The sequence below is a fragment of the Neovison vison genome, chromosome 6 (assembly GCF_020171115.1).
Source record: "Neovison vison isolate M4711 chromosome 6, ASM_NN_V1, whole genome shotgun sequence".
In the NCBI taxonomy this organism is placed as follows: domain Eukaryota; kingdom Metazoa; phylum Chordata; class Mammalia; order Carnivora; family Mustelidae; genus Neogale; species Neogale vison.
In genome coordinates this window covers 96,382,126-96,404,739 of record NC_058096.1, presented here as the reverse complement: position 1 = coordinate 96,404,739, position 22,614 = coordinate 96,382,126, and the positions used below count along the sequence as shown (strand labels likewise).

General features: G+C 42.7%; 1 protein-coding gene across 3 annotated transcripts in view; it reads right to left on the bottom strand.

The window, feature by feature from the left end:
• Positions 1-3,831: 3,831 nt before the first annotated feature.
• The window catches only part of FNDC3B (fibronectin type III domain containing 3B), a 343,565-nt gene continuing 324,782 nt past the window's right edge, over positions 3,832-22,614 (bottom strand). For all 3 annotated transcript variants that reach the window (XM_044251801.1, XM_044251802.1, XM_044251803.1), the window contains exons 24-26: positions 19,690-19,856; positions 16,383-16,510; positions 3,832-7,444 (exon numbers count right to left, since the gene is read on the bottom strand). In XM_044251801.1, coding sequence (XP_044107736.1) covers positions 7,133-7,444; positions 16,383-16,510; positions 19,690-19,856 — 607 coding nt within the window. In that variant the 3' untranslated portion in view covers positions 3,832-7,132. The remainder of the gene's footprint in view (positions 7,445-16,382; positions 16,511-19,689; positions 19,857-22,614) is intronic.

Below are 22,614 nucleotides of genomic sequence, written 5' to 3'. Positions count from 1 at the left end.
AGGAATTCAGACGGTATCCTTCCAGACTTCCTTCTCTGCAGCTGGCCACTGGAATCTGTTCCACTTGGTGTCCATTCACGCTGCTCCCAGATTTCCTTCAATGTCTTGAAGCAGTAAGTCTTCCAGTCTTCTTCAAGGGGCATTGTAGGCTGGAGGACATCTTCCATCTGCAGCAAGTTTATAATCCCGCCCTCGCCTTCATTACCTGCTTGTGTCAGGTCATGTGATCAGGCAGAAGTGAGACTGGAGACTTCTTGGGTCCCTCCCCAGTACGCTCAAAGAACATGCACATAGCCTTCTAGACCCTGAAGGCTATGCACATGTCCTTCTAGACCCTGTGTCACAAGCTTTAACTGCCCACACCCCCATGGCTATCTTACTCCCCAGGTCTTGACGTTTTTGACGAGGCTCTCAATTACCCCAACTGGTACTGCAGCCTCAAGCCGCAGCAGGACTCACACAATGGCACTGATGAGTTTTCCACTAACGTTTTTCCTAGAGTGATCTCTGAGTCAGGTTAAGTAGTGACCGTGCTCGGGGAGGAGATTTTAAGGAGCTGCAAACCCAGTATGCTCCCCCTGGTGGCCACAGGGCTGACTGTCAAGGCTACTATGGAGCTCGGGAGAAGGGGAAGGGATTGAGGTAAACCACCACAAAACCTGCTCTGCTGATCAAATTTCCAATCGTTACAAGGCTTTATTGAGTTTATTTCCACACTTCTGAAAAAGCTGATGTTGGCATTTTTCTTTTTGCTACTGTTTTTGTTGCTTTTATGAAGTGGCTTTACAGACGTTCTCCATCAAATTCTTGGAAGTCTTGCCATCCATTCACCCACTTTTTTTTTCCTTCCAATTTATTTATTTTCAGAAAAACATTATTTATTATTTTTTCACCACACTTTTGACAGAGAGGATGTTCAAGGTGGTGCTTTTCCATCAAAGTCATCCATATTCATGCCAAGAATTGTGTGTTCACAAAATGTGGTCTGCTGCACGGTAAGTGCCCCAGTCACAACGACAGCCATTACTGACCTCTGTTGAGCAACACCATTCCAGACTAAAACCTAGAGTTGCCAGGTCTTTCGAATTTAAAAAAAGAATGTCGAATTCCAGTATTTTTTATGAAATTTCCACATTTTAAATTATAAATCATTGACAACCGCTTCAGTTAAAATCAAAATACTGCACCACAAATAACACACCTGTGGTGAAAAGATTGGTTTGGAGCAGTGAGTCTTATGGAACACATCACTGCTATGTGAACTTTTCCAACTAAATTAGTCTACTGCATTCAACAAACCTTTTTTTTTTTTTCTCTCCCTAGCTTCTATAATGTGCCAGATAATGGGGCTCTATGCTGCAGAACTGAAGGAGACTTGCTGTCCCAAGCATATATTCCCTCCTTCCAGTCTAGCAGCAGAGGTGGGAACTTTTTTTTGGGTCACCATTCTGAATAAAGGGTTCCTATACATGGATCTAATTGCTAGTTTTAATTAGCACAGGGCAAGATATCCTGAGAGGTTTGTTTAAAAGAGTCATGTGCAGTCCCAGCTTTGGGGTACATGTGGAGGGGGCAGTTATGCAAACTGGGGGTAGGAGAAAGATCAAGTTACATAAACCCTTTTGGGGCAAAGAGCCAGACAGCCAACCTCTGACCTTCATGAAAATCACCGTGAGGGTTGAATTTCATGGATTTTTCTTTCTTATTTTATTAGCTTCTGTGGGAGAGCTTATCCTCTGGTAGCTTTTGAGATAGGGTGCATGGGAGGCAAATTTGTGAGATCTCACATTTCTAAAAACATCTTAACGATACTTCACACTTGTCCAAGAGTAAGCAGGTGGGAAATCTTTTTCTTTCCAGTCTTGACATACTTGCCTCACTGATTTCTAGCTTGCAGGATGCTACCGAGAAGTGTAGAGCTAGTCTGATTTCTAATCCCATGTGACGAATTTTCTTTTTGAGGAACTTCTCTTGGTCCTGGCATTTTGAGGTTTCATGGTGGTGTGCCTTGGTAGAGGTGCATTTCCATCGTTTGGGTATATCCTCTCACCCTTTCCTTCTGGAAGCACACGTTTCCGGATTTGTTCTCCATTTTCTCTCTTCTCTCTCAAGCTTCTATAGCTTGGATGGTGAAATGTCCTGGTCTGATCCTCATCTTTCCTCTTTTCATTTCTGTTTTCCTATTTTGGCGGTTATTCTTTTAATGCTAACTTCTAACCCTTCTACTGAATTTTTAATTTCTGGGAATATTTCCATGTTCTTCAAGCATTCTTTTTTCCATAGCAATGTATCCTCAGTCTAAAGATGACTCCTTTTTTCTCATCTCTCTGGAGATAACGATTGTTTTCTGAAGATGATTCTTCCAAGTTATCGGCCTTGGGCTTTTCGTGTTCACCAGAGGTCAGGTCACTCTTCATTAAGCTGGAGGGCTGGAAAGCTGAAAGGATTAGTGAGGGAGAGTTTCACTGTAGGGCAGTGGTTCTCAATCTTGGCTGTGGAGTGGAATCATCTGGGGGGCTGTTAGAAAACACTGATACTCCAGAAATGCTCATTTTATTGGTTTAGAGTATGATCTGTCGGTAGGGGTTTTGAAAAGCTCCCCTGGTGATATTCCAGAACAGTGCCGGCCGAGAAGAGTCACCTAAGGGTGCGCCGCTGAACCACTTCATCAAAGATTTCCAGATCTTTCTTTTTGGCCCACGAGGCTCCCTAGGTAAGACTCTTCATATCCCCCTGTACGCCTACGTTCACTGAATCCCATTTTTGATATGGTACCTCGACGATCAACTGTGCATTGTGTCTTCTAGTTTAGGGTCTTTCTGTTACCTTCTGAGGATAAACTCAATAGGATTCTGTGGGGTTGCAGCTGTCCAGTGGAAAACAAAACAGGGAGGAATTTATGGATCAAACGGCGTTTTAAACAGCTTTCAACTAGTAGTATTTTAGGCTCCTTTCCCCCTTCCCCATCACTTTAAAAGGATGTTTCTGTCAATTTTTGAGCCTTCAGGATATTCTGCATGTACAACGAGGTGGGGCTCATTTCTCCCCCTGTGAAATTAGAATTCAGCTTTCTTCAGTTAGGCTTCCAAAATGCTAGTGCCAACAAGCTCTCCTCCTGTTCTTCCCAGTCTTAAAAAAAAATCCTTTACTGTATTCTCAGTGGAATGTTAGGAGCACGCAAAATTTGATGTGTTCAGTTGGTCACTTTTATCCTTAAGAACAGCTCCTCCTTCTTTGAAACAGTTTCTCCATACACTTCTTTCTCCCAGAAATAAAACAAAAAATAGGGATTCCTAGCAAAACAATCTAAACCAAATGAAACCATGGCCCTAGCAGGGTCACTGTGCTTTATTGCTGCTGCTGTTGTTGAATGAGACCCAGAGCAAGGAAGAAGGCAGGCCAAACCGTGGGAAGTTGAGGCGGGGAGGGAATGTGCTAGGTCTCAGTATCCAGAGATAGACCTGGGCTCCTAAGGTTTGGCATTTGGATAGTATGCTAGGAACGCAGGCTCTGACAAAAAATAAATGGCAGCTCCTGGGCCTATGTGGGCCACAGTCATATTTTAGCTGTTCTGTAAAGGGAAATCTGAATTTTGTTAGCTTCTTTGGAAACATGAGCATGTATGATTGTGGCCTGCGATCTTTCAGGACCCCAATCAGCTGGAGCTGGGCTGTAACTGCTCCCTTGGGTGGCACAGGAAGCATCACCTGCCTGGCCTCCAAAGGCATTTGAATTTGCAACTTTGGGGATGTGGTTCAAGTTTTTAAAAAGGAACAACAGCAACAACAACAAAAAGCAAGTCCTATTCTTGGCAGAAAAACCCTACTTAAGTCAGAAAGAATTAAAACATTTATTGGGCATAAATATATTACATATACACTACAGATACAGTTAGGTATTACATATAGCATAGTATTTGCAAAATCTATACATTAAAATTGATATATGGCAGTTTTAATACAATGTATATGAAATAGTCTAAAATTTACAATACAGGAAAACATATGATTATTTTTTTTTTTCTCCTAAAGTTGAAAAGCTTGGAATGTATGTCCAACAGTGAGGTAAAACATTTTGTCTTTCAATTTAAAGAACTGTGCAAGGATAACATTCAGACACATTCAATTAGGGCACTTTTCAATTTTGACAGGAATACTGAATGACTGTAGCCAACGAAACAGTTAGAAAATGCCAACATTTCAAGTTGATAAGAACAAGATAGATAATATGAAAAAAAAATCTTTTAAAAAAAGTGTTGAGACCATTTCTTTGAGGACAAAGAGCAGTTTGCTTCACATGACTGGAATTTCTTGTGCCAGGGATGAGTCTGACAGAGCGTCGGAAGCCAGCCGCTCACTCATTCCTGCGTATCGCAAAAGGGCAAAGAAATAAGTTTAATATAACACTTTATTTTATTGTTCGTGTGTAATGGCAATGTCTACAGAGTTATATATCAATGTCACATATACATATTTGTGACAGAGAACCGTGCCAGATGGAGTAGTCATTTTTTGACCAAAGGGATGATAATGAATACCCAATCACGGAAAACAATAAAATAAAGTGCAGTCAGCTGGTCTGTGACACACTTCAGCTTTATGGTGGTTCAACAAGATGCAAATCTCAGAAAGAGAAAGTACTCATCGCAATCTGGGCCTAACGCCATTATTTCATGTAAAATGTTTCAAACCATTCTGAGAATTTCTTTATAGCAGCAGTTCTGAAGTGTTTCCAAAAAGGACCGATTTCCCCCCCCTGCTGTTCAACATGGAATTTGTACTCTGTTGAATCTTCACTGCTTTAAAAAAAAAAAAAAAAAAGCCTCCCCACCCACCCCCGCAAAACAAAACAAAACAAAACAAAAACACCCGCCTGAGATGGTCTCAGAAAATGCAGATGCAAAGGTTATAGTGGGTCATAATACACAATTAAGTAGAGGGCTGAGTTTTGGAAGGCCAGAACTTTGGCAAAAATATATTTACCTTGATGCCATCACTTTGCAAGACTAATTCAACTAATTATTATAGTCAGTAACAAAATACAAAACTCTCTAGTACTTACTACATCAATATAGGCACACAGAATAATTCATTGATCGTAGCGCTTTCTTTCAAGAGATGATTATGGTTTTTTGGGTACATGTAAACGTTTCAATCACTGATAATGGATTTTTTTTTTTTTTGGCATTTAATGCACTAGATGCTCTTATCTTTTAAAAACACAAGAAAATGTCAGAAGATTCGTAATACTACAGATGTTGCCAAGGAACAAGACTGACCTAAAATTACAAAAGTATAAAACACACACACAAAAAATAACATGCTACAAGGGAAAATTAGTACATAAGTACATTTAAAAAATTTTACAATAAATAAAGATTGCACTGTAATTGGCATTTAAAGTACTGTATGCAGAATATAGTATAAATAAACCAAAAACAAAATAATGTTGGTTTCCCCATGACTTTGGTATGGGAATATCATAAGCTAGTACAGCATACTGCATCTTAAGACAACACAGACCAAGCACAGAATTGCTATGATCAAGAAAAACCAAGTAGCAAAAATATACAAAAACAGAAGCAGGGGGATACACTGTGTCTGTTGCACCCTTTTGGAATATATTTGCACCTCCAACTCTTAAATGTCCCTGAGGTACGCGAACATTATGGACTTCATATAAATAATCCAATGACTTTGGGTTAAAACTGATTATCTCATGACTCAGAATAAACATGCAAGAGTAACACTTTGCACTCCAATAGCACCTGTTGATCAAGGATCTCAAAGCACTTACAAACGTTAGAATCCCCATTTTATTTTATTTCTTTTTATTATTTAATGCACTGGAAACTGAGGCACAGAGAGGTAAAGTGACATGTTCAGGTCACGCAGCAAGTTAGTGACAGATCCAGGGAGAGAATCTAGGGCTCCTTCACCCCCAAACACCCTGTGTTTACCACCATCTATCATTCCCTCTCCACACATGGCCAGGTCAACCCCACAAAAATAGGAACTACAAGTTTAGATGACTCTCTTTTGGGTTTTAGCAGGTTTTTATCCGCTGTTAGATGAATATGATGTGCACTGAATTAAGGTACTGAAATTCAATCACTTCACTGATACCTCAAAGAACAGCCTTACGGCAAATCTTTCCAAAACAATGAGTTGACGTGTAAGAAGACTGCTCACAATTAGTGTAAATCACAGACAAGGGGCAGAGGCACTAAACTGTCACCAGTTCTCGTCATATAACTCTGGTCAAACATAACAGAATATAATAACTCTAGTGATTAGATTAGAAGTAGTTATACACAAAGACAAACAAACAAGTTAAAGCAGCTTTTAAAACAGCTGAACAAGGAAACAACTAACTATTGCACAATGCCCTCTTAAAGTTACGGCTATGAATCGCTGGGGTAAAATCTACAATGTTCCATAATTTATAGGTGCATTTTGGTTACTTGATTTCTTAGACAGGCAGCTCATAGTGTTAAAATCATAAGAAACAGAGATTATTAAAACATTTCAGATTAAAGTACACATTTTGATTTAAATGAGCTAAACAGTTAAATAACTGAGTGACAAAATGGTTGTTTAGGGCAGCCTTATTTGAGTGAACACATCTTCCGTACGTTGTTGTTGCGGTTGTAGCTGTGTGGTAAGACTCCGATGACACTGAAATCCTAGACCTGTAAGTACACACACTGTGATTCACGTTCACAGAGACGGATGATCAAGACCAAAGAAGTGACTGGTGAATATAAATTACTAAACCGTAACATGGAAAAAAAAAAATCAAAGGCTTGCAAAAGACATCAGTGAAAACAGAATAAAGGCAAATCTGAAAATTTAAAAGAAAACATAAGAAAGCTAGCTTTTGGTATCTGGTTTGCTTTTCTTCTTCTTTTTTTTTTCCTTTAAAAAAAAAAATCCAGTTTAATCTCTTCCTAGTTTTGCATTTCAAAAAGGTGCACCAAAACACTGATATTTTTTTTTTCCTAGCTAAATCTGTAAAACAAGTATATAAATCAAAGAACAGAAGGGTGTAAAAAGGGGAATATCTGAATAAATGTATGTATTAAAATGTGTAGCATTAATTAAATTCATACCTCTAGTTTTGTTGGGTTTGTTTACTTCATTAAGAAGTACTGTAATATAAAGGCAAATAAAATGGACAAAGTCGCAAAGCCAACCACAATGAGGGCTGCAAACTGTTCATCAGTAGGCATCATGCTCTTCATTTTGGGATCGTCTAAGCTCCCCGTGTCCCCTGGCAGCATGACCTCACTTCGTTGTAATACAAAAGCCGCAGAGGGGCTGAAAGCTCCGCTGAGCTCCTGAGCAGTGTCTACGCAGCGGCGGCACACACATACGCGGAACCGGTAGTCTGTGTTGGTCTGGAGGCCTGAGATTTGGAATGTTGCTTCTTCTCCCTTGTATACCTTCAAGGACAGACAAGAGAAGTCCTGGTCAATTACTCTGGAAAAACAATAATCTGATAATCCAGGTCTATCAGACCCCTGGTGTCTCCTCCAGCATGACCAGAATGACCAAAATGGGGTAGAAAGCGATTTCTCCTCGTCTGTATTTCAATCAACAACAAAAGATGGATATTCATTCCAACCCACCCCAAGCAAACGGAATACAAAATCCAGTGAATGGAATCGCAGCTGACCGAAGTAATACACGTCTCATGAAATTTTAAGAGATTTGGCTGGTGAACAGTTAGAACAAGAAAGTAAAATTAACTGAATCTTTCCTAGATGAGTGGCACTGAGTTAGCATCTATAAAGTGCTTAAAACAGGCCTGGTACGTGGCCAGTGCACAGTGCACGATCTAGAATCTTAAAACAACTCCAACTGTATTACTAAAGCACAGCAATTAAGTGACAGGTGTTAGCATTTTCAACCTGGCTACAGGCTAACCCGGTAAAGCTGTCAGTTTTGCCCATTAATACAAATGCCCTAAAAAATAAAAAGTATCTCCAGTGATCTCTACTTGCCAGCTGTACAGTTAGTGGGAATCTACCAATGCTGAGTGTTTTTAAAGTCTGGTGTGTAAACTTCTACCAAAAAATAGGACATTCTGCCAGTGAACACAGGTGCATTGGCCATGCACTTAGTGTTGGACAAACAAAGACAGCAGAAGGATCTCCCAGTTTACAAAAGGGACCCAATTTCCATTGTTCACTTGATATTTAGCCTTTTTCTTAAGATTTTTTTCCTCCCTCCTTTTCCGTTTTCACAAGTAGACTTTGTCTTATTATTTTTTTGTTTAGGGCCTAAGTGCCAGAAAACCAATTCTTCCTCTTTCATTGTTGCTTCTGCTATTCCTTTGTAAGATTTTTTAAAAAAGATTTTATTTATTTGACAGAGATCACAAGTAGGCAGAGAGGCAGGCAGAGGGAGAGGAGGAAGCAGGCTCCCCGCTGAGAAGACAGCCTGATGTGGAGCTTGATCCCACGACCCTGGGATCATGACCTGAGCCAAAGGCTGGAGCTTTAACCCACTGAGCCACCCAGGCACCCCTCCTCTGTAAGATTTTTAAGCATGCTCCTCCTGGCGCGTCACCCTGTTTCTTTAAAGACTGTAGCAAAAGCATTAGCATCTAGAGTCCTAGACAGAACTGGGCTGGAGCAACCAACTATGAAAGAAAGAGTCATAAGAAGACCCAGACCGGTCCTTCTTTTTGTTCCAATGATGAGTTAGCTAAATGGATGGTTTAAGACGAGCTGGCTGTCAGTCGTGATCATTGCCCCAACCCACACACCCACCGCCAGCTACTCGAGAGTTCTACCTATATACCATGATGGAACCTCTTTATGAATTCTTTCCCAACACGTGAGAGGTCTCAAGAAAACAGTGGTGTACATTTCTTTTTCTTTAAAGAGATCTTATAAGTATGAATGTTCTTTGCTTTCTTAATCTAGATTTAATTTCTTAACCTTATAGCGTTCAAGTTGCTGTTTCCTGAGAAAAGTCTTTTCTTGGAAACTGTTGGGACCATTCCTAAAGGGAATGATTTGTAACCCATGGGATGAGTATACCAGTTTGATGAAGAAGGTCCCTCAACACTTGCCATCCAAGCTTTTTTTTTTTTTTTTTTTTAATTTTATTTATTTATTTGACAGACGGAGATCACAAGTAGGCAGAGAGGCAGGCAGGGAGAGAGGAGGAAGCAGGCTCCCTGCTGAGCAGAGAGCCAGATGCAATGTGGGGCCCAATCTCGGGACCCTGAGATCATGACCTGAGCCTCAGGCAGAGGCTTTAACCCACTGAGCCACCCAGGTGACCCCAAGCTTTGGTTTCTTATCTGCAATGTCCCAGTCAAAAATCTGTTCTGATTCTATGGCGGTAAGTCAGCAATGGGATTGTTTATTAAGTTGGAGTGAAGTCTGCCATTTACGCTTTTACTCCAAGATTTCCCGCTATAACCTCTTTTATTGATTCTTACAGAGGCCACGCTTCTTAAAATATCTGTTTGCATTTATCAAAGGTCAAAAGACTAGCTGTGGGAGCTCTTCTCCACGCAACCCTGAGGAACTGGGCCTGGTCTGACAGGGAGTCACTGGGAAGAGCTTTCTCAGGCACAGGAACTGAATCAGGACCCCAGGTCTAAGTCCCCACTCCAGTACTTTCTAGGTTTGTGAACTTAGGGAACGATCAGCTTTGAGTCTTAGTTTTTCTCCTCTTTCACCTGGGGATAGTAACAGTACCTAACCTCACCCTAAGAGGGGCTGAGGGTTAAATGAGAAACTGGACGTGAAGGGGGCTTTGTGAGAGAAACACACTGAAGGTAAGCCAACTGCCATCAAATTCAATCCTCCTGACTAGAGTTAAAGACAGGATCAGGGAGGCTGTTAATTTCTTAAGGACTCACAACAAGTAAGGACAGGGGTAGACCCCTAGTGAGATCCCACTCTTAACTCAAATACCCACGCTCACCCTTGGAGCTGCCCAGACCTGCATCTCCTATCCTCTGTCGGAGGGACTGATGCCACACCACTTGTCCTCTGCTTTAGTCCTAGTCTTATGACAAAAGTCCGACACGCGGTCCAGTTCTCTTGGCCTGGTTTCGTCTTCCCAAACAGCTCTACTGACTTTCTGGGGTTTCTGGTTAAAACCTCCCAGATCACCACATTTTGGTTCCTGCTGTCCCAGACAGAAAACACTGCCTTTCCCTTTTATGGTATGGAAAGCAGTCCTTCTACTCCCTACCCCCTACCCGTCTGTGCCAAGCAAAGGCTTGGTTAGCGTTTCTGGGACGTGGCCTCTTACTTTCTGCCATCAAACAATGACCTCCTGGCAGAACACCAGTTACTAACCTATCCCCACAGATGTTTCTGAGACTTTTGGGAAGGGAATATAAATGCTGACTTCTGTTTAAATGAATTCTATGGTTTCCAGAGTTTGCAAAGTTAGAGCTTTTGAAGAAAGCTGGCGCAAAAAGAATTTTCTTTTCTAGGAGCCCAGTTCATGGAATCTTGAAAAGAGACCTCAAATTTTCATTTCAATGGCTCTGCTGAACTCCAATCCCTGGAATGGGTATCTCTGAAAATGTATTTAGAGAAAAAAGGAATGCTACTTTTCTCATACTATGTGGCAAAAAGCTTAATGAAGGAAAAGGATATCTAATTGGAGGGAACTTCCTAATGACAAGTCCGATTAAAACAGAGCCTTCAATTTGTAAATGTTTCTCTTTTCATCATTCTTTTTTTTTTTTTTAAAGATTTTATTTATTTATCAGAGAGAGAGAGGAAGAGAGCGAGCACAGAAAGACAGAATGGCAGGCAGAGGTAGAGGGAGAAGCAGGCTCCCCGCCGAGCAAGGAGCCCGATGTGGGACTCGATCCCAGGATGCTGGGATCATGACCTGAGCCGAAGGCAGCTGCTTAACCAACTGAGCCACCCAGGCATCCCCATTCTTGTTGTTTTAATTGGAACAGCTCCCCCCTTTTACAAGCACTGCCCACAGAGAAATCTTAAAAAACCAACCAACCAACCAACCAAGCTACACATACGGAGTGTGGGACTGTGTTCTAGCAATGCCACAGCAACCTGCACTATGGGTGGCCTGAATTAAGTAGATGCTCAGTAAATGTTCTCTCATTAGAACCCTCAATGACTCCAGAGCAGATACTCTTCTACCACAGTGCTTGAAGAGAGGACAATTACCAGAACTCCATAAACATGAACGTACACTCACAGCACAGAAGCAACAGAAAAGTTTTTCGTACAGGAGTGCAGCCATCATTGTAAAGAAATGGACTCACTAACAATATGTTGTTTTCAGTGTAGTGATAGAAAATATAGAGTTCCTAGTGTATTTCAGAAATGGTCAACAATGCTTTCAAGCCTTTTGGATTAATCCTTAGCTAAGGAAAAGTTAAAACAATCCCGCTGCCCCCTTTCCTGTGGATTCTGGTTCCTGGGGTTGGAGCTAATGGATTTGTTTTGGTCGAAACTGTCACAGCCTGGGGGCGGGGGGTGTCACCGAACTACATGTTCATCCTGTCTGCCACACACCTGTGCCTTGACTGAAGCAACTTTTCAGGGGACCGTGCAGCTCCCCACCGCAGGATGGCAGCCTGTGCGCCCTGAGTCCCTTTATTTTCATTCACTCTGACAGGGGCACCATTATGGGTTTTTCCTCCTGCCTCGACCCAATTTAAAAGGCATGGCTCCCCTTAAGATTGTCTTTATTGAAATAACCAATCATAATATCACAAGAAGGAGATAAGCGATATTATTTTTATAAAGACTGTTTCTGTTCTTGATTTGATGTATGATATATTTTAAAGTAATTTTGACACGTTTATTCCAAAGAGGAGGATTTAAAGTAATACCCAGATAACTAAACTGAAGAATCTGTGACCCTGAATTCAGAACAACATGCTGTGGAGTTGAATCCTTTATTCCAGCGAGTATTTTGGGGAGAACCACTGGGGGCCTGCCTTGGACCCAGTGCCTGCGTCTCTTAATTAACACTGCCCCTTTCCAGGACTGCAAAGGGAGACATACTGGCACAGCATGGTCATTTACACAGCACATTCTCACCACTGAAGGGTCAGAAGCTCACAGTGACCCTGAGTTAGATAGAGGATGAGTATCCCTCCTTGTACAACAAAGTGGCTGAGGCTCAGTGAGGTGAATTAATTTTTCTCCTATCACATGACTGTGGGATAGCCTCCAGCTCAACAGGGAGCTCACCAACCTGTAAGCCTCCTTTGTAGTGGGTGCAGTGCGGGGTGGCCCTTGAGGTCCCTGAGCTGAGGAGGGCAGATAAGGGGCTGTTACTGAACTGTTTCTTGATGGTCTGCTGTTCTCACCCCAATGGGTCTAGAAAGCTAAGAGCACTGACCATGGTCTTCTGTTATACACTGGACATCCCTCATAGTACAGAGCACCTAAGAGTTTCTCAATAAACCAGGGCCCGATACCTGGGCTCCCTGAAACTGAAGATGTATTTGTCTCATGCATTTTCGTATATGTGCTGCTGAAGCGAGTACGCTGTCTCATGCATTTTAAATGCATGCGTGAGCAATTTTCTGATGGCCATCATCACATACTTACAGAAGTTAAAAACCTAAGACAATTAAGAATCCGTAAAATGATGGCTTTTAAATTCCCCTGTGTTGATCTATTATTTTGCTTTATGACCCTTGACACAGACAAAAATTTAAAAAAACAAACTGTGTCAGAGAATTAAATGGAAATACATTAAAAAATACGTTAAGCTCTAAGATTTTCAAACAATTGTGTATGGAAAGATCTTTGCTCACAGTACCTAATGTGATGCCACAAAGAATCAGTACAAGTACCCATACTATCATCTAAAATGATACAAAGTGAAAATTTATTTATACAAAGATGCTATCAAATTAACAGTAAAGGTCCATAAAGTTTCAGATGCTTTAAAGGTTTTCTTAATGCAACAAACCTGAGCACTAAGAATATTAATGACTTGCCAAAAATTTTGTCCCCTAACAGTCAATACTTTGATAGTTTGTTGCTCTTTCCTCATCTCCATTGTTTAAATATTTTTTGTACAAATTATTGCAGTTTGAACAGGGACATGAATATGAATCATCTTTCATTACATTCTTATGTAGATATCAAACTGTTTTATATCTTGTGAAAAAAAATTAGTCACCTGCATATACATATAATTTTCAGGCTTTTCTAGAATGCTTTATAATTAATACCATCTGAAAAGAAGTTTTAAGCTTCTTGGAAAAAACATGTGTATCAATGGCAGAAAAGCCAAATCAACATGTGTATGCATCCTAATATAGAGTAAAATTTTAGATGAGGATTTACTACTTGAAGAGCTTGTTTTATAATTAAAGCCAGCTGCTCGCCTCATATTGTGATAGTTGAACAAAAGCAAGCTAATAAGCTAGAACTAAGGCAAAATTCAAGTCAATGTTTCAAGCAAAACATCCGAGAGAGCTCTGGTGCCTTCATTCGCCTCCAAACCCAAGTCTGGGAAGAGGAAAGACCCTTCCTGTTAGAGGTGATTTTTTTTCACCGAAGTTACCACCCCACGCTGAAGCTTACTCTTATCATCACCACAGATGTTAAGTAACTCTGTTCCTTTGAAACTGACTCTCTTATGCAAGCAAGAAACACGGACTGAGTGCCTAACCATGGGCCAGGGCCGAGAAAACAAAACCGAGGAACACAAGGGCGCACATGAGCGGACCCTGTCTGTTGAGAGCTTCGAGAGCCGCAGCCTGCCGTGCTATGGGCTCAGCAGTCATGACCTCCCATTTTCTTTTGCTTTGCTACTATGTATTCAAAGCCTGTTATCTCTGGACAATGGTTATTTTAACCATTACTCTTGCAGCCATAGTATGAATAGGTTCCATTCCCTATTTCATGTCCAGAACAAGCGGATGGCGAACTCAAAACATCATGTTTAAGTTACCGCTTATTGAACAGGGAGAAGAAAACAAAATGAGACAAAAAACAAAACCAAACTATAAAAAAACACACAAAAAACCCCCCAAAAATCCACACACAAAAGTCAGTACAAATTGTTCCTCACTCAACTGTAGCTTTTTATGTACCACTCCCCACCTTAATCATTTCTTGGGAAATGTAGTAAACACATGGTTATGTGAGGAAAGCTAGTCCCTATCTACTGAGCCTGCCCCACATACTATGTTTTCATATATTTCCAAAAAGAAACTCAGTTATAACTACAATAAGAAATTCTGAGGTATACACATGTGATTAGGTACCATATTAGAATTTTTATGTCCATGGGTCTAAATATACACCATTAAACAAATTAAAAAAAAAACATTAAAAAAATCTAAAGATACTAATCTCTACACCCAAAGCGGGGCTTGAACTCCCAACTCTGAGAACAAGAGTCACATGCTCTTCTCACTGAACCAGCCAGCTGTCCCAAACAAACAGCTGATTGAAAAGAGCCAACCTGCTGATGAAATCTAAATCAGTGATCAAATAATGCTATTTTTTCAACGTCAAACAGCAATCACTATCTTCTAAGAAGCAGAAATTTTTCTAAGTACAAGCAGAGAGTATGGTATGTGAATAAAATAACAATGACGAACATGGAGTGAATGTACCGTTGGGTCATGAATTATTCTTAAGTGTTAAATGTTACGCTGTGAAATTCTGTGACATTTCATCCTTTAACCATCATCCCATTGCTATGGAACAGGACAATGTTGCTGGCATTAAGATGACGAAATCTGGTGGGGAAAATTCCCGAGCTCGCTCTCAGAGCTGAGACCCTGCAACCAATCCTATTTTTTCTGGTATGCTGAACCAAACACATGATGTATCCCATTTTGGGATACATCTACTAGAACGAGACTGGAAAGTGAAACAATACAACAGTGTTTTGCTCTTAAGGAGGAATGATGGAAACTGGACAATGACACTGTTCACTGATGTTAATCAATACTTGGGAGATGGACTGAACAAAACACTTTAAATAGTGTTTTGCAAAACGTGGTTAAAGCAATTCATTCTTTATCTGCTTCTTCATATTAACAAAGTACATGAAATGTAACAAAATTTTCTTTGTTTTCCACATTTGCAAGTATTCTTCACTATTAAATAAGAAACATTAGCCAGCAACTGAACAAAAACTCTGAATCAAATTATTTTCTACCTGTATCTGGAGCCTCTAAAGCTGAATTGAGAGGTCTCTACAAATTATGCTAATGTTTCAGAAGGCAGTTTCTAAGTCTGATATAAACACGCATGCCTCCATTAAAAGTCCTGGTAAGGAATGGGCTTCACCTTTCCTTAGAGTAATGTCCCCTAACAGTCAATATCCTGATTTCACAAAAAGTTATTAAGTTCCTGGAAACAGGACAGAAACTGATGGGGTATCTTAATCTTTTGTAGCCAGTGACTGATAATCTACAGTGTTGGAAGAATTAAGGATCTAAAAGTGTCTTGAAAAATAAGAAAAGCAAATTTTCTATCTGGCTATAGTCCAGTTGTTACGTTCTCTCTTGCATGGCTTTATCATGGCGTCTGTAAAGCCTTGCTGACTCCAGTTCTGGTTCCCTGACCAGCAGCTCCAGGGGGCTGGAGCCCTCCCCCCACACCTACAGCACCAGGATCTGCATTTGAACAGATTCTCTGGGGATTCTCCTGCACATTACAGGGTGACAAACGGTGACTGGAGCTGCTCAGTCACAGGTCCCCTGAGCTGACAAGTCCTATTCCTTCTCCTTCTGTTACAGCTCCTACAGAAAAGGCAGAGGGGCCTGGGGAACTGGTGGCTCAGTCAGCTCAGCTTTAGACTCTAGATCTCAGCGCAGGTCTTTTTTGCGGGGGTTGGGGAGGGCACGCACTGGCAGAGGGAGAGAGAGAATCCCAAGCAGGCTCCATGCCCAGTACTGAGCTGAACCCAGTCCCTGAGATCATAACCTGAGCTGAAATCGAGAGTCAGATGCTTAACTGACTGAGCCACCCAGGCGCCCCTCAGCTCAGGTCTTGAACTTAGGGTTGTGGGTTCAGGCCCTGCTCCCCCCGCCCCCCCCCAAAAAAGCTTCAGCAGTTAGGCTGTAAACTACTTCCCCTCTATAGTCAAACCACTGGCACTCTGATTTTCAACTGCATAGAGACTTTGATTACTTGTAAACAGCACTGCCAATATAAAATACAAATATGGAATTTAAAGCTCTTTATAAGGTCATGCTTGAGAACTAAAAATTTAATACCTCCACAGACAAAATGTAAACTAGGGCTTATGTAAAGGGGTGGGTGTTAGGTAGTTCCTATGACCGATCTGAAGAAAACTGCCCCTCACCAGTCACTGAGTTGCTCACGGCAAGAGGCAGAGGCTGGACTGACAAGCCACACACATGCCATACACACTAGTTCTCACCTGTTTGTACTCAGATTCTCTTCCAACCAACACCTGCAGGATGTAGTGGACTGGGTCCCCTTTCATTGGCGGTACCGTCTCCCAGAAGATTTCACAAGAATTTCCTTCCAACTGTGTTACTCGAGGTGCTGAAATACAAATCCACATGTTTAAACTCAAAATTCAAGGTATCACAGTAACCGCCAACATTTTGTAATTTAGAGTGGGAGTGTGCTTGTGTCTGCTCTGAGAGGACTGTATTTGCCCAGCCTCCTAGAGAACCTGCAGGGCACCCTTCACACAGAGAAGCTACTCCGTGACTAGCAAGCGACTGGTGAAAAAAATTCCTTTGCTCATTATCCTATTAATAATAACTGCTTGGCCTAGATTGCATTTATTTTTTAATTAAAAGAATTAAAAAAAAAAGGATTTTCACTTATTTCAGACAGAGAGAGAAAGAGTGCACACATAAGGCAGTGGAAAGGCAGAGGGAGAGGGAGAAGCAGACTTCCAACTGAGCAGGGAGCCGGCCCTGGGGCTCAATCCCAGGATCCCTGGGATGACCTGAGCCAAAGGCAGCAGCTTAACTGACTGAGCCACCCAGGCGCCCCATGTACTTTTATTATGTTTTCAATACTACTGAGCATGTTCTGTGATGAGGCCCTGAGCTGGAGACTTTAGAAAATGCAAATGGGCTGTAAACCCTACTTTCAAGGGAATTAAGATCAAGTTGAGGGAAGAGGCGAGCAAGGCAGGAGACAAATACAAATAGAAACAAAATGTGGGGGCGCCTGGGTGGCTCAGTGGGTTAGGCCGCTGCCTTCGGCTCAGGTCGTGATCTCAGGGTCCTGGGATCGAGTCCCGCATCCGGCTCTCTGCTCAGCAGGGGGCCTGCTTCCCTCTCTCTCTCTACCTGCCTCTCCATCTACTTGTGATTTCTCTTTGTCAAATAAATAAATAAAATCTTTAAAAAAAAAAAAAGAAACAAAATGTGAAGGTGATTAAACGGGGGTGTACGAACAAAAGAGGAGGGAGAGTCTGATCTGTGTGAGTCTGAGGAAGGTCTGAGAAGCAGGTGACATGTGAGATTAAGTCCCAGAGAATGGCCAGCATTGACAGAAACCCTTTAAAAATCAAGTTATCTATTTGTATTTTTTTTAGTTCATTTTTCACCTACTAGACTCATTAATTCTGTTTTTTTTTTCTTTAAAAAAATTCTTTTTTTTTAAAGAGTCTATTCATTTGAGAGAGAGAGAACACAAGCAGTGTGGGGGGGGGGGAGCAGCAGAGGGAGAGGGAGAAGCAGGCTCTCTGCTGAGCAGGGAGCCCAACACAGGACTTGTTCCCAGGACCCCGGGATCACAGCCTGAGCCAAAGGCAGACGCCAAACCAACTGAGCCGCCCAAGCGCCCTCATAATTCTGGTTTAAGGGAAAACTGTATTAGTTTATAGTAAAGCATGTGAAATGTTATAGAATTAAAAATTTTTTTCTCACAGCTTATGCTATATCTCTACAGTTTAATTCAATACCTGAGATTTTCCTACTTTGTAACTAGAACACATTACTCCTCTCTGAACCCTCTTCCTCTTAAAATTCTTTAGAAGCAGCGCTTTCTACTTGGGATTCTGTACAATACTGCTTCAGAAAAATACAGGTTTTCTTAAAAATAAGTTGCAATTAGTTGCCCAAAACTCCATGCAATTTTTGGAAAAAATGAGGGACCCTAGGAGACCAAACAACCCTCCAGTTAAGACAACTTCCTGACCCAAAGAGGAAGAGGATCTGATCAATGTGGCAGTGGCAGGAAACTGCCCTTCTGAAGAAAATGTACATGAAGGTCAAGTGCTTTCTACTCAGTGTTCCACTGTCCAGGAGTAGAATCTCTACCAACAATCCCCCAGACAAAGGGAGTGTCACAAAGACCCCTGACGTCTGCCAGCTGGTAAATTGTGGCCAGCCCTTCTCGTCACAGCAAACCTATCTGCCCGGGTGGGTTCGGGAATCTCTTCCATTACGGCCACCAGGCGAAGCTGTACCAAAGGGCTGGGCCACTTAGTACCCAAGTGACACATGAGCCCTTGCATGGGTACATCCATTTGTCCTAGTTTGGCACTCACATAGAGAAGTGATTGCCAAAGAACTTCTGGACTGCGGAGGGGAGGGAGCTACCATCAAGCACCCTGGAAGGAGCTAGAGGAAACCTTCACAGACTCCAAACCAGACCCTGACCCAGGTCCTGAGTTATCTCTCCCTCTGTGGTGGACTCTACCCTGGCCGAAGCAGAAACAGGCCCCTTTCCCCCACCCGATATGGAAGAACCGAGTCAAATGGCCTTGCTCCTGGGGCCACACATACACAGGACCTTTTTTCAAGGTTGCGCTCATCCCCCTGGCCATCCAGTAATTACATAGCAAACCCCCACTTTTACCCAGATAAAACCTAGTTCAGGTAAGCTGCCTGTGTGTCCGTCAGCCTCGGGTTATTTTGGGCAGTGGCTGGAAAGAGCCACCAGCGTTGCCCATCCCTGCAGTGGCCACAGGGACCTTCATCGGAATCATCCTTTTGGGGTAAGAGCGTACAGGCTCAGGAGGCCATGGCGGGGGGGGGTGGGGTGGCTGGGACGGCCGAGCCAGCCCTACCTTATTGCTGCCTGTCCATTCCGCAAGTCACCTGTGCACCAGGGAGACAAGGGCTCACCAGACCCGGTGGAGGGAGAGTCCATGAAGAGCGGCTTTTGCTCACTCCATGTCCCCACAAAGGGACGGAGTCAACTAGTCACTGGCAACTAGTCACTAGTCAAGACAACTGTGCTCAAGGAGATGAGCACAGGCCACTGCGGCTCTTTTCTCAAAGACACCTCTGCACAGTAAGAGTGCAGCTGGGGGACAGGCCGATGAAGTTGCCTGGGCTAGGCACTGGGCATGAGAGTCACCAGAAGGCAGACACCAACCTCGGCTCTTTGTGATGATCTCTGGACAGGGAGAGCCTCAGGCCCTCCATGGTGAACTGTTGTAAGTGTATCAACACCAGGAATTCACCGTTATTTCTAACCCCGTGTGTGTCACTCAGTGTGGTCCTTTTCTTTGTCCACCTCCTGTGGGGACGAGGCTACATTTGCAGTAATTATTTATAAAGACCCGAGGAAAGGCCCTTTTGCAAGGAACCCGTACCCCAACCTTCTCTTTGAGACCGTTGTTAGGATTCTATGTTGCAGATGTTAGAAATATTAGAAGAGTATACGTCAGGTCAGAACTGAGCCTCCGACTCCAAGTTGCAGCACTTCCTCACTCTCACAGAAGAATGTGCTAGAATTCACTGCCTACAAACCTTTGATGGTGGGGGGGACGCATTTGGTTGTGCTGAAGGTATAGGTTTCTGAAAAGGGCCCTTCCCCAGCCTCGCTTGCTGCCTGGATTCTGAAGGAGTAGCATGTGAATTCCGTCAGTCTCTGGACTTTGTACGTGTGGCTGGGTCCTCTGTAGATGGAAATAAACCTAGAGGAAGAAACAGAATCCATTAGCCACCTCAACTTTCATTAGTGACAAGAAATTATCACTGTTAACTTACCTTCTACTACATACGAGGCAATGAAGTTCATGTTAACTAGGCACCTGAGAAATACAATGTCCTCTTTACCTGGATTTTCCAAAGAACTAAGGTTTAGCTTGAAAATTCCTTCAATTTTAACCTTTGCCTTCACAAGAGCTTTCAAAGCCCCTTTGCCAAACTAGTGAGAACACACTGAAGATTACAGATCCTTGAGAAAAGATTTTAAAATAAGAAAAAAATACTTAGAATCCTTCATCAGGTTAATCAAAATAATGGAAATGTGGCACAGGTAAACTGGACAGCTTAAACTGGCAGCTTCTGGATCCTTCTCCAATCTGAGGCAGGACTATTCTGTACTCTGCTAATTATTATCTCCAAGAGGTGTAAGCGTACAAGGCCTGAAGATAGAAAATAAGGCTGGGGCGCCTGGGTGGCTCAATCATTAAGTGTCTACCTTCGGCTCAGGTCATGATTCCAAGGTCCTGGCATCGAGCCCTGCATCGGGCTCCCTGCTTGGAGGGAAGCCTGCTTCTCCCTCTCCAACTCCCCCTGCTTGTGCTCCCTCTGTCAAATAAATAAATAAAATCTTAAAAAAAAAAAAAAAGGACTTACATTTTCAAGTGTTTTCCCCCAGGGTCTTGAAAAATTTGTATTTTTATAATAAAACTGGATTACCTTGGATTAGTATATGCTACCATTGTTTGTTTTTTTACAGTTAAATATAAAATTTTGGAAGTAACCGCCCCCAAATTATCCAGAATTTCTGTAGATTTGGGACTTGAATCCCACCAGCCCAGGGACGTATGGAAAACCACAACATGACTTGGTCCGACACAGGCTCATCAGCTCTCGCAGTGTCTGAGGACAAACCGCAGTCTTCAGAACAATGCTTTAAAATGTCTAGACTCTCAGGCCACTGTGGCCTAAGGGGTAGGCAGGATTTATGAATTCATTTAGCAAACATTTCTTGAGCATCTGCTGTGTGCCAGGCTCTGCAGCTTCAAAGATGAATGAGTGAGACTGAATCCCCGTGGGCTGGTTGGGCCTGTACGTGTAGTCAGAGCTTTCTGAAAGCAGCAGCCTTTCCCTGGGTCGGAGAACCGTCCCTCTGGACAGACAGATGCATGGGTGGGTAGGTCTAGAGATTAAACAACTTTTTCAGAAACCCTGTCAGAGAGTCAATACTTTTTTTTTTTTAAGATTGTATTTATTTATTTGACAGAGAGAATGAGATTACAAGTAGGCAGAGAGGCAGGCAGAGAGAGAGGGAAGCAGGCTCCCTGCTGAGCAGAAGGCCCAATGTGGGGCTCATCCCAGGACCCCAAGACCATGACCTGAGCCAAAGGCAGAGGCCCAACCCACTGAGCCACCCAGGCGCCCCAAGTCAATACTTAAAACACCCATGCACTCATCAGCCTTCCAAACTGAGTTCCTGAGCCCTAGTCATTTCACTATTTCGTGTTCCCTCTGCTGTGCTGCGCAAGGAAGCACCTTTACTGGGGGCTGAACATGCTCCATTTCAGGGAAAGCCAGAGTCCACTCAGAAACTCACAAATACCATGGCAACCTATTTGGTGCCCTGACACATTACCACCTTAATGAAGACTCCCTTGCTAATGCTGGAGGCAAATAGCTATTCATTAACTCAGCCTCCCCATGGGCCAGGATCTCTGACCAGAGTCACGGCCTTTGGTTGTACCACAAAATGGAAGTCACGGTTTAAGAAGTAAATGTGTTACATCCTTGCAAGAAAAAGCCTGGTTTTTCAAAGAATCTGGAGAGGGGTTACTAGCAATAGTACCGCTTCCCTGACATGCCCTGCTCTTAGGAGACTGCTTCCTTCTGACAATAAGGTCAGTACATCTGCGTGGACAGTAGCACTCAGAGAAATGGACTGAAGCAGGTTTAGGAGTCTGATATGATGGCATCATCCTAAATTAGGCAAATAGCATACATACCAATTTTCAAATACATCAAAATCTGCTTCTGGACTGTTTTTATTTTCCCCCCTTTAATTGATTGTTTGGCTTTCACCGCTGGATTTCAGTTCCTAAAAATCGCATCCCAATTTACAGAAGGCACTGTAGAAACAGGTGCCAGCACTGAAGGACTCTAAGATTTTTGCCATTAGAGCATCTGTTTAAGTCTGGGGATAGTGTTACTAAAAAAAAAAAAAAAAAGGCGGGGCTGCATCTGCTTTCAGAAAAAAGCTAGAATGACTCTGAAGGAGACATTTACCAAGTGGATTTCAGGTTCCAGTTTACTCCCCTTGCATTCAGTGAAGGTGGATGTAGGTGCAGAAGGCCCAGCTTATAGCTGGCGTTTCCCCTGGAGAGGAAGCTGGGGGCTGGCAGCCTGGCGCACCCAGCAGAAGAGCACAGAGAAGGGGAGAGAAAGCAGTCATCCGTTCTCCCTCCAGCCTTCTGTAGAATAAGCATGTATCTGAACAGTCCTTTAATTTAGCCCTCTGTCTACTTTGGCAATAAGAAGTCATGACTTGCTTGCTGCCCTGCTTTGTCTGACCTCCCTCCCCTCAGAAAGGCCATGGAAGGAATTCTGGGGAAGTAGCCAAACGAGATGGGGCTACTTCCTGGGTCTTGTAATTAGCCAGGTACGGAGCCCTCAGTCAGTGCAGCGAGGACGACGGGCATGTGACAGGCTCTCTCCTGAGTCAAAGGGGCATGGGAGCGGCTAGGGGAGACA